At 39.0% G+C, this 14,121-nt stretch overlaps 2 protein-coding genes and 1 long non-coding RNA gene across 16 annotated transcripts; 1 reads left to right on the top strand and 2 right to left on the bottom strand.

Annotated features, from left to right (window-relative positions):
* Positions 1–176: 176 nt before the first annotated feature.
* On the bottom strand, positions 177–6,049 carry LOC116921857. Of its 14 annotated transcripts, none has more exons than XR_006646375.1 (14): positions 5,706–6,049; positions 5,479–5,646; positions 5,367–5,410; positions 4,601–4,931; positions 3,742–4,280; positions 3,574–3,648; positions 3,374–3,468; positions 3,246–3,288; positions 2,320–3,172; positions 1,668–2,264; positions 1,496–1,581; positions 1,184–1,439; positions 1,001–1,117; positions 177–905 (listed from the first exon to the last, which is right to left on the bottom strand). It is a non-coding gene; the product is annotated as an uncharacterized LOC116921857 (long non-coding RNA). The 14 variants fall into 14 exon arrangements; XR_006646382.1 differs by having other exon boundaries at positions 1,184–1,436; XR_006646374.1 differs by having other exon boundaries at positions 1,496–2,264; positions 2,320–2,492; positions 2,561–3,172.
* Positions 6,050–7,717: 1,668 nt separating this feature from the next.
* LOC116921805 lies at positions 7,718–11,349 on the bottom strand. The gene is given in 8 exon segments (XM_045172912.1): positions 7,718–9,228; positions 9,230–9,355; positions 9,357–9,678; positions 9,795–10,066; positions 10,068–10,531; positions 10,604–10,702; positions 10,832–11,036; positions 11,206–11,349. Coding segments are annotated over 7 exon segments (2,238 nt in total). The 5' UTR covers positions 10,914–11,036; positions 11,206–11,349; the 3' UTR covers positions 7,718–8,355.
* A 26-nt stretch (positions 11,350–11,375) lies between these two features.
* Positions 11,376–14,031, top strand: LOC116921804. Its single transcript, XM_032928144.2, is given in 4 exon segments — positions 11,376–11,534; positions 11,596–12,227; positions 12,229–12,615; positions 12,683–14,031. Coding segments are annotated over 4 exon segments (2,358 nt in total). The 5' UTR covers positions 11,376–11,464; the 3' UTR covers positions 13,952–14,031.
* The last annotated feature ends 90 nt before the right edge of the window (positions 14,032–14,121 follow it).

Below are 14,121 nucleotides of genomic sequence, written 5' to 3'. Positions count from 1 at the left end.
CTGAATTTATTGGCATATCTACTTATGCACTACAAACAAGGTTATTAAGGAACAAACTGTTTACCTTTAATATGTCGAGGTTGGCTAAATAGCAAAGCATCGGACTCTCGATCCCGAGGCCAAGTGTTCGATCCCAAACTAAGTTTCTACATAAGTTCACGGAAATCAATTCAGAATTAAAATACGAATTAAAGTCTTTATTTTCCCTCCATCCACCCACAAATCCACCACAAGATTTTACATTTTACAGTACAATACAATACAATAAAAAACACATACATGAAACTAACCCGTTGGCTGCCACGCCACTAAATCTACGCTAGCTACATCGCTATCTAATGGATAGCGACCAAGGGGGACTTGTCCTACGACAAATCCGGGCTGACACGATGACAGAAGCCTTTGTGAGAATGTACACTCCAGGCAACCATCAAAGCATCGAAAAAGGGAAAGTCCCTACTGGTACATTGCCTCGACGATCGACTTTGAGCCACACGGCTTGTGCAACTGTCCCACCCATGGCATATAGACCATTGGGCAGAACAGCGCTGCCGGACCCTAACAAGCTTTTCAAAAAAAAGGGGATCAAAGTGGGTGGCAGCCAACGGGTTAATTAACACTACACAGTTAAACATTACAAAATACAAAGATACCACAAAGACGAGGCGATGAAGTGAAGAGGGGGTGGCCAAGAAGCGTTGACGAGACGACGGGCGAAGCGAAGATGGGTTGACGGGCGAAGCGAAGACGGGGCGACGGGCGAAGCGAAGCGAAGACGGGGCGACGGGCGAAGCGAAGTGAAGACGGGGAGACGGACGAAGCGAAGACGGGGCGACGGCGAAGCGAAGATGGGGCGACGGGCGAAGCCAAGACTGGGCTACGGGCAAGGCGAAGACATGTGTTGGCTGTAAAGTAGAAATAAAGGGAGGCTGTGAAAATTTTGTTTGCTAACCGTTGGTAATAAAATAAATCTGTCTGCTTTTACTGGATTGAAAATTACATGAGATGATGAGTGGCCAAAGCGTATAGAATGACCTGTGGTATTCCAATCCATTCCTTTTGCATTGGTGATGATCTCCCTTCGAGGCCAGCATTCTTTTTATTTTTGATACATGAGCTAGAAATAAAAGCACAAACATGCCAATTCGATTCTAATTGCAAACATATAAGTCTAATACCACACCCTGCAACTCAAAATCCTACCACTTGATAGGTTAAGTAGAAATGATGAGAAGATTGTAGAAATTGTTATGGTTAATGGTTTGCAACACAATATTTGATGCACTTTTCAGATCAAAACTGACAGGACATGATGAATGAGTAACAAGTAGCAGAATGACATTATTGTCATGGCAGTATTGCTACTCATATAGTTTGTGTCATTTCTAACCTTTCCTCACGGTTAGTATCTTTTGCTATTTAGGTTTCATCAACTACTTCTGAAAAGCAAAATGATGGCTATTGGATTTTGAGTGCTGAAATTTATGTCTAATACCTCTCAACGTGCAATAGAATAGCATGATGGGAATGTAACAATAATAGTTTGGATCTGGCAGCTGCCATAGCTAATCACAAGTTTACCTGTTGAACACAAAATAATCCACTTGATTTTTCTCACTCCAAAAACACAGGAATGAATGAAAAACTTTCAAAAGATGAAATCACACCATTTAATTTTATCAAACTTATCACTGGAATGTAACATAGTTCACAAAAATTCAAACATACGTTTCACTTGTCACACCCAAAACAACGACAGATCTGCAGTTGCGCCATCTGTTATCCTAATTTACAACCAACGCGAGTTGTAAAAGGAATTGCTCAAATTCTAAGTCATGGGAAAAGTGACACCATAGAATCAATTGGCAGTCATATAAAACAGCAAAAAACGAGGAAAATAGTACATGTACACATGTGATTGTTTTTTAAAGGCGTTTTTAATGGCTGCAATGATCTCGCCGGTTTCTGCCGTGTGTGTGCTCTTTCAGCAGTGTATCCAGAGTATTGCTGCTGCATCAATTCATGATTGGAAGTTGACTGAAGTCTAACTCGTAAAAGTCCAGCTCGCTGAGTCATGGCAGTCAAATTCTGTCGTTCATAAGATAATAAATCATCAACTTTAAGCCACTGCCGTACTTTTTCCATTTGGATTTCTTCTTTCCCAGTTACGCTTGAGACTTCTGTTAGTGAATAAGATAGGATTCTTCAGTTTCTTCAAAGACTACCCGTACTCAAGGATATCCGCATACATCAGCGTCATTGACCTATTTAGAAAACAGATTTCAACATGTGGCTAGGGAAACGAATTCGTAAGATTACCTTAGGATTTGGCCAATGCTCCAGACCCAAGATGAAGTATCTTGCAGCATCTTCGGCTACTGGGATTGCTAAGTCACATAACATCGTCGGCTTTTTTTAGGTTTGGAAGATTGCGCTGTGGGACATGGTTTTCGTATTTGTTGGAACATGGCTCCAGTTATCGGATTGCATTACTGGCCGTAATAGTGATGCAGTAAGTGATGCATGGGGCAGTTACAGATTACTTCTAAATATCGCTTACCTCATGTGCTTCTTCCTCAGTTTCTGTGAAATGTAAATTTGTTAGCCTACGCTATAGTTATGCCCAGTTCCCGACTTCCTGGTGAGTTTTGGGGGGGGGGGACTAAAAATAATTTAGTCAGAAACGTAGTGTCTGTGCCAACTTTTCGCATATGGCGTAAAAGGAGTCCTGAAAGAACATCATAGTTTACTTGGAATCCGATATCGTGAACTACATCACGGAAACGTTCGGCTATCAACATGCCAATCTTCTTCTTTACTGTAAAGTTAAATTCAGTTTGTCATTGTTTTAGTTTGAACATAAAATCACGAAAAATTCGCAAATTTCAATCTGCCTTATCCCGACATTGTACAACATTTTGCCATGTCCGAACATTGTATCCATTAATGATCGAAGGCGCTTGAATAAGTCGATTTCATTTGACACGGAGAAATGTCTACCATCCTAAAGTCGTTTTAAAAAAAGAGCAAATCAATATGTAAGCAAATCTTTTCTTGAGCTTAATTGCCTGAGCGCTGCACAGGCGCAGAGTAAAATATCCTTCGTGACCCGTTTCTAAAGTTTTCGGAAAAATAAAATATCACCTTAAACCATTTGAGAGTGTTGACTAATCTAACATAAAAACAAAACCAAAATACAATTGTTTATTAAGTTTTTTAAATAGTTAGAATGGACACTTAGATACCTCTCAACTGTTGGTATAGGGAGATTTGACCAGACCTTATCTTCTACAATAAATAAGCAAAAAAAAGCATGGTCGATGAGATCAGATCCCGCAAGTTTAAGCAAAGGATAAACGGAAAAGCCGATGACCTTTGGCTCAAAGACACTCTGCTGGTTTAGCGAAATGACGATTTCATCCACATCGCTGACAATCAGATGCAGTCGAGGAATCATGTGGAATGTTTCTATCAACAATTTTATCGATTATCCATCAAAAGAATGTTGCTAGTCCATCTCGGGTAACTGATATGTGTTTAAAAAAAACGAGTAAATTAAAGCTTGATTCTTACCATAATTGTTGCGGTATCCACCAGCAGTGACTCATTTTTGTCGAAATCCTTAATAGACACGAATGATCCACGAAACTAAAAAACAAAAAACAAAAAACAAAAAACAAAGATACGATGATTCTGCATGCAATTATTCACTTTCTCGAGGCAATTCTAGTTTAGCTCTACCTTGCAGAATGGGCTCGTATCGACTGGTTTCCATATTCAGATGGACACATTCAATTGCTGTAAACGTACGAATAAAGTGGAGAAAACTCATACCAAACGGGCTAGAAGCCAACTGGATGGGTCCGAGTCACTCGCTTTCAGCCACGGACACGGACGTGTCCTAGTTTTTAGCTTATCCGCGGGACCAAGCAAGTTTACCAGTCTTCGACGTAAAATTTTCCACCAAAAGTTAATCAGCACAGGTTTTTAAAAGCTCCTTACCGAAGATGAGAGCGATCAGAAAGTTGGTGACGCTTTCCATTTTCCGTCCTCAGAAAAACAATAACATTACCATTCGCCACGATAACATACATGTAAGGAACTGCTGTGCCAAATTAGTTTAGTACCAAAATGTGAAAAAGAACCTTCCATAACAGTCTAATAAGAATTTGTCAGAATAAAAGCAGAACTTACCAATAATCCCAATCCATCACAAGACAACATTCAATTTAGGTTATTCCTTGATGAGAAGAGGAAAATACTCTAGCAATGAAAAGATTCTAAGAGAAATAAGATAAGATGAAGTATTTCTTCAAAGTTTCAACAAACTCTTTTATTAAATTTGTTTACAATGAAGGAATTTCCATAACTAAATGACTGATCATTTTACATTTCAATATTTCCCCCTAAAAGGGGGAAAAAAAAAGGGGGAAAAAAAAAAAAAAAAAAAAAAAAAAAAAAAAAAAAAAAAAAAAAAAAAATTTTTTTTTTTTTTAAAAAAAAAAAAAAAAAAAAAAAAAAAAATAATAATAATTTTTTTAAAAAAAAAATAAAATATTATTTTTTTTTTTTTTTTAAATGCTCTTTCAGAGTTACTTACATCGTTTCCGTTGAAGGGACCAAATTTTTGCCAGCGAATCTCTACAAGTTTTGTCATCACTACACATAAATTCAACTTTACATGTCACCTGACAGTACTTAAACTGTAGAATATGTGTAAAGCCTTCGCGGAACTTCAACCTACGAATCAACTGACGATGCTAGACTTTGAAGTTTTATGATAATGTAATTATCAACATTGTTGCAGGTAATAAGTGTTTATCCTTCTTTGAAGAATTACACACTACAGTTGTACTTCATTTTAGCACAGGCCACAGGGGGTAGGAAGAATTCTTCATTTCTGCAGTCCTCCAGCCTCTTGATGAATAAAACTATCTCAGGTAAAATAGAAAATACATTAGCTTCTGTAGTCATTAAATTGGAAATATTGCCAGTTTCACAAATTTAAACAGAAAATGATGGCCAGAAGAAATACTGGTATCTGGGTCACAACCTGACCTATCCCCTATTTTAGAGCTGTGATTGCATCAACACATGCTGTTTACTCTCTGGTTACTACATTTCTATCTGAACTAGCGCTAACAAGAACACAAAAGACAAAATATCTTGAAAACCAATTAGTAATCAATAAATAAATTTCAAACCCATTAAGTTTATGTTGGGAATTACAAAAGTAATAAAATGTACTCCAGAGTTAACAAAGTTGATGTTGGAAAGAAATGTTACGGTAACCAATACTCATGCCACACATTCTCTGACCTCCATTTTACTTCCATGAGATAAAGTGCAGTTTTTTAGTTCCTTACATTAAATTGCTTTGAAAATCTTCTTTCGAATTTTTCCTGCTAGCCTAAAAAATCATTACAGATCATGTAATAATACCTGCATAAAAACTAACTAAAAATTTTGCAGATTTACGTCCAAATGGGTCTACAACTCCTTTAAGTGCCCATGTCATTGAAAGCAATATAGGTCGTAGGAGATCAGTAAACATTTAAAAAATGTAGCAAGGATGGATTGCCATTGGGAGACTAGGTTAGTTTATCATTTCGAGTTTCCAAGAAACGTTTCTCAGCTCAACAGGACCTGACAACAAGACATGCATTACTAAATATGTAAATGTTTTTTCGTTCCAACAAACGTACCCTTAACACTATCCGATAAGAGTTGATTCATATAAACGTCTTCCACATAATAGTCCAAATGATTGACGTGATATTAATCGCTCTAGCATTTTTTCTTTTAAATGCAGCTATAACAACCAAAACTCAGTTTCTTAGCTATGTGCTACTCACATGGCGGCCACTGGCAGTGACAACGACAAGGCAAATTTGCTACTTCCTTGTTGTTCCTTCGTCATTGTTGGGTTGAGGCTAAACAGTAAACTGGCAACTTAGCGATCGCCCCAATTGGCTATAATCGTGGCTGATTTTTGGTGCAATCGATTAAAAATAGGATCGATTATGTCCAAATCAATTGATTGCAATATTTTTAAAGTGAGTTGCAAGGTGAATTCCGACCTGGGTATTTGTCCTCTCGGCAAAGAAGGAAAAAAAAAAAAATATTTAATTAAGTGTAGTTAGTTTAATTACAAAATCTTTTGGAATCAGTGTACTATACCTCTGTGCTAATAAAAAAAAAAAAAATTTTATAAAAAAAAAGCTGTTATTTTTCCAGGAAACTTTTTGAAAGGTACTTGTTTACATTTTTACAATGTACCGTAGCAGACGTTAAGTATTGACTGTGACTAGTGACTGTAGTGTCAAACTGTTTTCTTTTTATGTCATGAGTAGTGTAGTTTGTGATTCGGTAATGAGTTATTTGACAATTAGTCTTTTTAGGTTATGATTATGCTAAAGGACTTATTCATAAGGAAACAGAAATTTACTTAGAAAAACGTCTGCTTCTTGTTCTACAGTTGTAATACGGGGAGGGGGGGGTGGAAAAAAAAAAAAAAAAATCAAAATTAAAAAGTTCCTGGAAAAATAACAGCTTTTTGGGAAAAAAATTTTTTTTTTTTAAATCAGCACAGAGGTATAGTACACGTTCCAAAAGATTTTGTAATAAAACTAACTACAACTAAATTAAAAAAATTTTTTTTTTTTTTTTCTTTAAGGGCCCGAGAGGACAAATACCGCAGGTCGGAATTCAGCCTTGGCAACTCAGCATCCGATCTTGGTCTATTAATTAATCACACTGCAGTAGCTGAATTATATCTTCAGTTTAAAATTATGCAAAGCAACCAAGAACAAGGGAAATCCTGTTTGATACAAAAGACAAATTTTTTGAGGTGCCACATTTCAACATATACATAAAATGGAGACAATGAAATGAAGACAACCTTACAAATAGTCTAACACTGATTTTCTCGTTACAGGTGATCAATCATGTAGAAGCACAGCAGCGTCATCTAGTTTTCCTATCTGTAAGCCATGCTTCAATCAAAATTTTAAAATATATATATATAACTATTAATTGGAGCATAAGTCTTGCTCGTAAGTACAAATGACTATATTGCTCTCAGACTGTTATTTTTACCTTTTTGCGCAATACTAAAGAAAATTAAATTATAGTCTCAGGATGGAACGTGAAACATTTTTTAGCCGTTGAAAAGAAACTGCCACTGTATGTAGCGGCAAAAAAAAGGTAAAAAAGCCGCAACACCGAAGCACACATCAAGATATTACTTAAAATTATTAGGATAATACTGCTCATTTTTTACTTTTTGCAGATTGTCACGGAAATTTTTCCAGAAGTAACCAGAAGTAGCCAATATCTCCGGAAATAATGATCCCATAACAAAACTAGTAGGATTTCCGGGATCCTTTCCCGGATCCAAAAGTAAACTATTGTTAATAAAAGTTATGTGGTGTTTTAAAAGTTCTAAAAGTACAATTTCAGTTCTGACACCGAAATAGACTTGAATTGAAAAATCATACATTTAACACGATTAAACCCGTGACTTACAAGGTATTTAGTGAAAACCTGCAACCGAATTATGACAGTACTTGTTAAAACAATGTTTCGGGTTCTACTAGTATCTAGCTGGATGCAACTGGACTGCACAAGGCTCTTTCAATGGCTCGTCTGCTCACGAACTGCCGCGCATGCGTGAATGAAAATGCCATGAGGAATTACAGTTTTATACTTTTATAACTCTCCATTTATCCATGTATTGGCAGACTATTCTTCATGGTTTAACCAACAAGTCTCATAAATCAATCCCCTGAAAAGTGAAGAACACCTCTGGGTTTTAAGAATAAAGATTGGGTGCCACTGCTAAACGCCACCTGCCAGTTCCAAGCACAGATTTATTGGGCAAAGCGAAGGAAAGAGTCCATTCTTAAAACCATCATCTGACGCTTCGTGATGCAGTACATTTTCCGCTTACCGAAGACGCCAGAGCTGTCGAGTTTAAGAGATTTTCACGAGACAACAAAGCTGATTGATTTTTCAATTTCAAAAGTCTATACTGAATCCACTGTTCATAATATCTCCCATCTAAATCTGGTCAATGGTAGCGATGGCTTGTTTAAGTTTCTTTTATAAAATCGTAATGATTTCAAACTACATGTAAAAATTACACATAAGCAAAAATTTGCACTAATAATAATCCTAAGATTTAAAAAAAAAACTTTTTCTCAAGAGGGCCTTATGGGACTAAAACACCAGATGGGATTTGGCTAAATATCGAGACGGGGCAACTCAGCATCCGCTGAAGGAGTATTTGAGGAATACCAGCTTTTACTTTATAATAGAGAAATGAACAGCAAAGAAGAAATTCCATGACAGCTATTAGAAATCATCAACATTAATGTCTAGAACTTGAACAGAATTATCTTCGGGTCCATTATTAACATTATTTTCGTGTAGCTGATAAATCAAAGCGTATTGCTGACGTATCTGACGGCTATTGGTTTCGAATTTTTCCCTCAGCCGCCATTTCTCTTCAGCAATCAATTGTTGGATTTTGAGTTCGTCGTCAATGCAAGACTCGAGTAATTGATTCCTTTCGTAAAACATGACCGTCGAATTGATCGCTTGGAAATTCATCATCTGATCTAATGTGTGCACCCGTGGCATCAGGTACTTGGTAGAAATACGAGAATACGTAGAAGCCATATCGTGAACTAAGGTCATGGCCTGATTGGCTTTAACAGTTTTCTCTTGAATTGCCTTGATGACCCAGTTTTTTAGTTGACCATTGCTCCTTTTGAACGATTCTGTGTCAATCGTTGTTTCCAGGTGATTGACAAAATGCTCCACATTGCTGTCGTTGATCGTTTTAATGAACTGTGACAGTTGGATGAAAAAACGAACCAGTAAAGCCCAGTTCTCTTTTAGCTTGCTCATCTCGGTCAACCCCGCCTCCAACATTTTCATGGCCCGCTCGAGTCCCAATTCTTCCGCTTTCCATGTGTGAATCTCTCTTAATACAAGTATGGATTCATCAGTCTTGTCGATTATTTCCTTCCAATGTCTATCCAAAGCGCGTCTCAATACTTCCAACTTTTCCTTGTGCAGTGAGATTTTGTATTCTGCGTTTGCTTTTGCTTGCTCGCCAGCCCAAGATTTTTGGCCCGGATGCGTAACATTTCCAGAACGAGGGTCAATTGTCGTTATCTCTAGCGCGACATCTCTTAAATATGTCGCTTCTTCATTGAAGGAACTTTATCAACTTGCGCACTCTGACAAATTCCTTTTTCCTCCATTCTTCGAATTTGGACTTCTCATCTTCGTTGGTCAATGCAGTTTGCTCTAATGACCCTTCTGGTATTGTTGTAGCGTTAGCCAATTTGGTGAAGCTGGTCAATGGCCACTAATCCCGTTTGAATAACTTCTCTGATTGGCTGACATTGGCTGGAGATGTTTAAAAGATTCTCGAAAAATGCCACATCTTGCGTCTTATTATAGCGACCCTTCGCGGAATTGATGGAAAGGAGTGTTTGGTATTCGTTCAAAAGCGTCGAACTTCTAGTGTAAGTATCGAATGCAGGACGATCATTGTTGGAAATGCAAGGATCAGGCGGAGAGACGGTTAGTCGTATTTTCCTGTTGGACTGAACTTTGTTCTTGAGACGAAGATCCGGATTTATGTCCTCCACCAAAGACTGTTGCTACGGCTTTGACAACTTTTATGGCGCTACCTAAACAAAATTTAGAACATTTTTTTTTTACTTCAAGCTAATAATGGCTTTGAAAACAAAATCTACGCTACCTGCAACGACGTTTACAAACAAAATCTGCCACATTCATTCCAAACATTTTCGAAGGGCAGTGGCATTGAAAGATGTGCATCCAGCAAATCCTTTAAACTTCGATCGTACTGATCCAAATCCTTTCTCACTCGTTTCTCTAAATTGTTCAGTGATTGCTGAAGAAGATCGGCTGTTAATTGAGTGGTCGACTGCTTAGCCACCAATTGTGATTTGCGAGCTGATTTGATGGTGTTGGAACTAATGGCAGCCAAATGAACTTCATCCGTCAGGTTGGACAGTCGGCCAAAAGGCGATGGATACCTCCTCCGACCAGTTCACATTGTCATTAATTGATTTCATGACGACATTCAACGGTCTGTGTAAACGCTGTTGAATCAATTGTATATCTCCGGTGGCAAGGATTTCGATAGCCGCTTCTATGTAGGCAGGGATGGTGAGCGTCGATAGCCGGATTTTGTTCATGTTGTTATGGGCGCACAAGAAGGCCTGATAGCTCTCGTGGCCGATTTGCAACAAAGATCTTCTGAAACTGTCGGAGTGGTTCAGGTAACGAAATCCACCTGATGGCACTTCTTCATTCAGTGGAAAGTCATCCGTCTGACCAGCTGCCATCATCATGGTGGCCAGAATTCCCATGCTGGTTGGTATGGGGACGAGGTACTGTTCCCAGTTGAGCTCGGTAGTCATTTTGATTTCAAATTCCACATCATTACTGGCAGCCACAGCTTTGTTTATACTATCCAATACTGTTACTAGATTAAACGCAATTAGTTATTTACGTATTATCATATCAGCAGATGATGTGAATCGACAAAAATACTCACATTGGCGAGGTGCAGGAGTTGTCGTGGTTATCACTGCAGTATCAGATAAATTTTGCTGCTGCCTTCTCTTCTCCTCAAGAAGTCTTTGACGCCTTTGGGCTATAATTATGGACATTTAAAATTATACGGTTACTGTACTACAATAGCTTAGGATAACTCTTTCACATTGAAATGTTCATTACACCATGAAAAAAAAAAAGTGATTAAGAAATTCAATGGTTCACTTACAAAAGGTTTCTCTTGTTGATCCTGACGTGATGATCAATAAGAAGCATGTTGCCAGTATAACTAGCTGATGCCTGTTGTCCATTGCTAGGAGGTCCCTAATGATTGGGTTTCCTTTTCTTATGTGCGAGCAAAATTAACTATCGTCCATGTTTATATGCACAAGTCCAGCGTACCCCCGCCAATAGCTGCTCGATGGAATTTAAACCTAAACAATTTCCAACACATGACGCGTTAGCGTAACATAAGCTTATCGCAAGAAGCTAGCTATGAAAAAAACCCAAAATTATTGTACTGCATGTAGCAGCTAAACGTGACTTGAAAACAAACACCGTGACGCTTCACTAAGACATTTTCTCGAATTTGCTGAAACTCACTAAACGATAGCAGGGTCATCAAAGTCAGCAAATAAGTTTCGTGATGTGCTTGGTGGGTTTTTCCACAAGTTTTATCAGTTCACCCTCAACTGCGTTTTTCAATTTTTCTTTTTTATGCCAAGGCGACGATCACAAGTTCCATTTTCTAGTAATTGGAGAATATCCAATCAATTGGACAGTATAAAAGTTGAATCTTTTTGCTCGGGTCTCGTCAGATGATCGGCAGCTACTTGAAAGTGACAAGTTGTGACGTCACAAAATGAATATTCGGCTGCAGCTCGTTTTACGACTTCTACTGGTCTTCGGATCCGTTTCATCACAAAGAACCGGTAACACTACATTTAAAAGATATCCATTTTAATGCGAAAGCAAATTTCATATTGATTAAAGGTAAGAAACATACCGAGGCTGGCGGTTTCCAGTACAGCGTCACAGTTCCAAAATCAAAGCTATTGTCCGCCAGCAACGCCGTGTCCAGCAAAGAAGCAGTCGACGAAGATTTTAGAAACCAACTAAGTACTGAGATGGGCTGGGAGCATTTGCTCTCTCCCGCACCTCTCAGCATCGGATTGCTCGGCGATTTGATGATCATGTCGACTCAGACGAGAGATTTTCCCATCGACGGACAACTGCCAAAAGCAGGAGCTATTCTCTACGTCAAATATCCAAAGAGCTTCAGAGCCACACTGGTCCAGATTGCTAACGAAGGCCAGAGGGCTTTCATGGTGGCCCACAACAACATGGACAAGATCCGGCTTTTAACAGCCTATGTTCCCGGTTACATGAAGGAGGCCACCGAGATCCTGGTGACGGGCGACGAAGAATTGGTAGCTGATTACCTTCCAGCACCAATGTTTCGCATCAGAGAGGCAGCCCAGTCCAGCGTTTCTTTATCAAAAGCCGTTGTGTGGCAGTTTGAGCATGTCATGAACTTGACGGCAGAGGTTCTTGAAATGTGCACCAGTGAAAAAAGCCTTCAAGAGAACAATCTAGAAAAAGCCATATGGGAACAGAAAAGTGTTAAATTTGACTCTGACATCTTATCAGCAGTTGGTAGACCAGTTGAATTCGTCCATAGCTAGAGACGTGGCTGTTATGGATCGAGCTGAAGAGGCCATGAGAAAAGCCTTGAAGGATATGCCAAGTGGGTGGGAAATGATTGGCATGAATTTTGTTCAAAACGTAGGCGATATGTTAACTTCGACCTTTCAAGCCGTTGGAACACTTGGTGGTATCCTTCACGGAGGGAATCGAGACTATTCGCTAGGCGACTCATCAGTGGCGCCCGAGTCAACCAGCCAGCCATTCCCTGGACCGTCAGAATCAGCACTCAGCATGGGCATCGATTGGGATCCCTGTATTATTCAAAAACAGAGGAGTGTCATTAAAATGGAAACGTTGGCCGCTCAGGTGAAATATAATTACAAACTTGCTAAAGTTTAAGAGTTTCCTAATTGACATCTATCGTTGCAAACAGCTGCGTGACAACTACAAGCAATTGGCGTCGATCGATTCATCCAAAAGCCGCTATAATCCCGACAGCGACATATCAAAATTAGAGGCAATCGCTTCTGATGTCGAGATGTGCTTACCCTTAGCAGAAACCGTTGACCAGGGTTTGCTAGTAGTCAGAGAACTCGCACAGCTCGCTTCTCAGGAGAAACCTGAAAATATTACCAACGAAATTTTCAATAAAAGACGGCAAACTGACCTTGAAAATCTCGGGAAAAATGCCGGCTTACAATTCCGGAGATCGATCGTCAATATGAAGAATTTGCTGATGCGATATCAGCAAGCCGTACCTAATAATACGCCGCTATTGTCACGCGGCCGGAAGCAAGCCAACACTAAAGGTTTGGCTAGTCAACAGGCTCTCGCTTCCTGCCAATATCGGGCTGATATGGCCCAGGCAACTCTGTTGAGTACTCGCCAGGCAATGGAGGAAACTACAGCGAAGATGATTGAAACTAACAAGGAAGTCATCAAACTGTTGACTGATCAACAAAATCTAAAATTGGACGAGATTCGTTACGACGAAATCATCAAAGCCTTAGAAAAGGGTATTGAGAAGTTAGGTATCCTAAAAAAACACTGGACCCAACTGGTCATGTTTTTTCAGAAGATCGCCAACATCGTGGAAAACGTCGCAGCCAAGAGTATAGAAGATTTTGCAAATCACATCGATACAACTAGCTTGAAATTGAGAAATATCCACAAGGAACTTGTTATCGATCAGTTGTACGCCAAGGCCATCAAGGCTACACAAGCCTCGTCTTTTGTTAACAACATCGCTACAACTTATGTAAATGTCTCTGACAAGTTCATCATGCCTCGTGTATCGAGTCTGAGCAAACTCATTGTCACTGACCCCAAAACGGCCGATGTTGAAAGGATAAAGCTGCTGGGTGATTGCAGCAACGATTCAGAGGCCATCATTGAAATGATCGTCACTGAGAAAAAGGCGGTTATTCAACGTATCGAACAGCGGGCAGCTCAGATAAAAAAAGAGTACGCTTTTCTTGATCAGGTGAAGGAACGGCAAATCAAGGAACTTCGTAGGAAAGTCGAATTGGAAATTGATACAGAGGAAGCAGGACGACGGATCAGCATTTACGAGCGGAAAAACAGAATAGAAAACGTTCTCATGACAAGAATTGAACAGGATGAATTTCTAAGCAATAATCACATCTTAGATGCAGACGACAATCACAGCCCCAGCATGGAAATTGACCCTGAAGAATATTAATTTTGCGTTCATTGCCATAATCGCTATGAAAAATCTATGCAAGATATTTCTGTCGAAAATAAATGTAGTTCTACCTGTTAGCTCATATTCGATAATATATACACAAAATTAATCATTTAAAAGTCTAAGATTTGCAGGTATGACAACATCCAAATTTCTTTCACTTGCAG

This window comes from Daphnia magna, linkage group LG4 (assembly GCF_020631705.1).
Source record: "Daphnia magna isolate NIES linkage group LG4, ASM2063170v1.1, whole genome shotgun sequence".
Classification (NCBI taxonomy): domain Eukaryota; kingdom Metazoa; phylum Arthropoda; class Branchiopoda; order Diplostraca; family Daphniidae; genus Daphnia; species Daphnia magna.
Note: the sequence above shows the minus strand (reverse complement) of the source record. Positions and strands in the feature narration are given on the sequence as shown.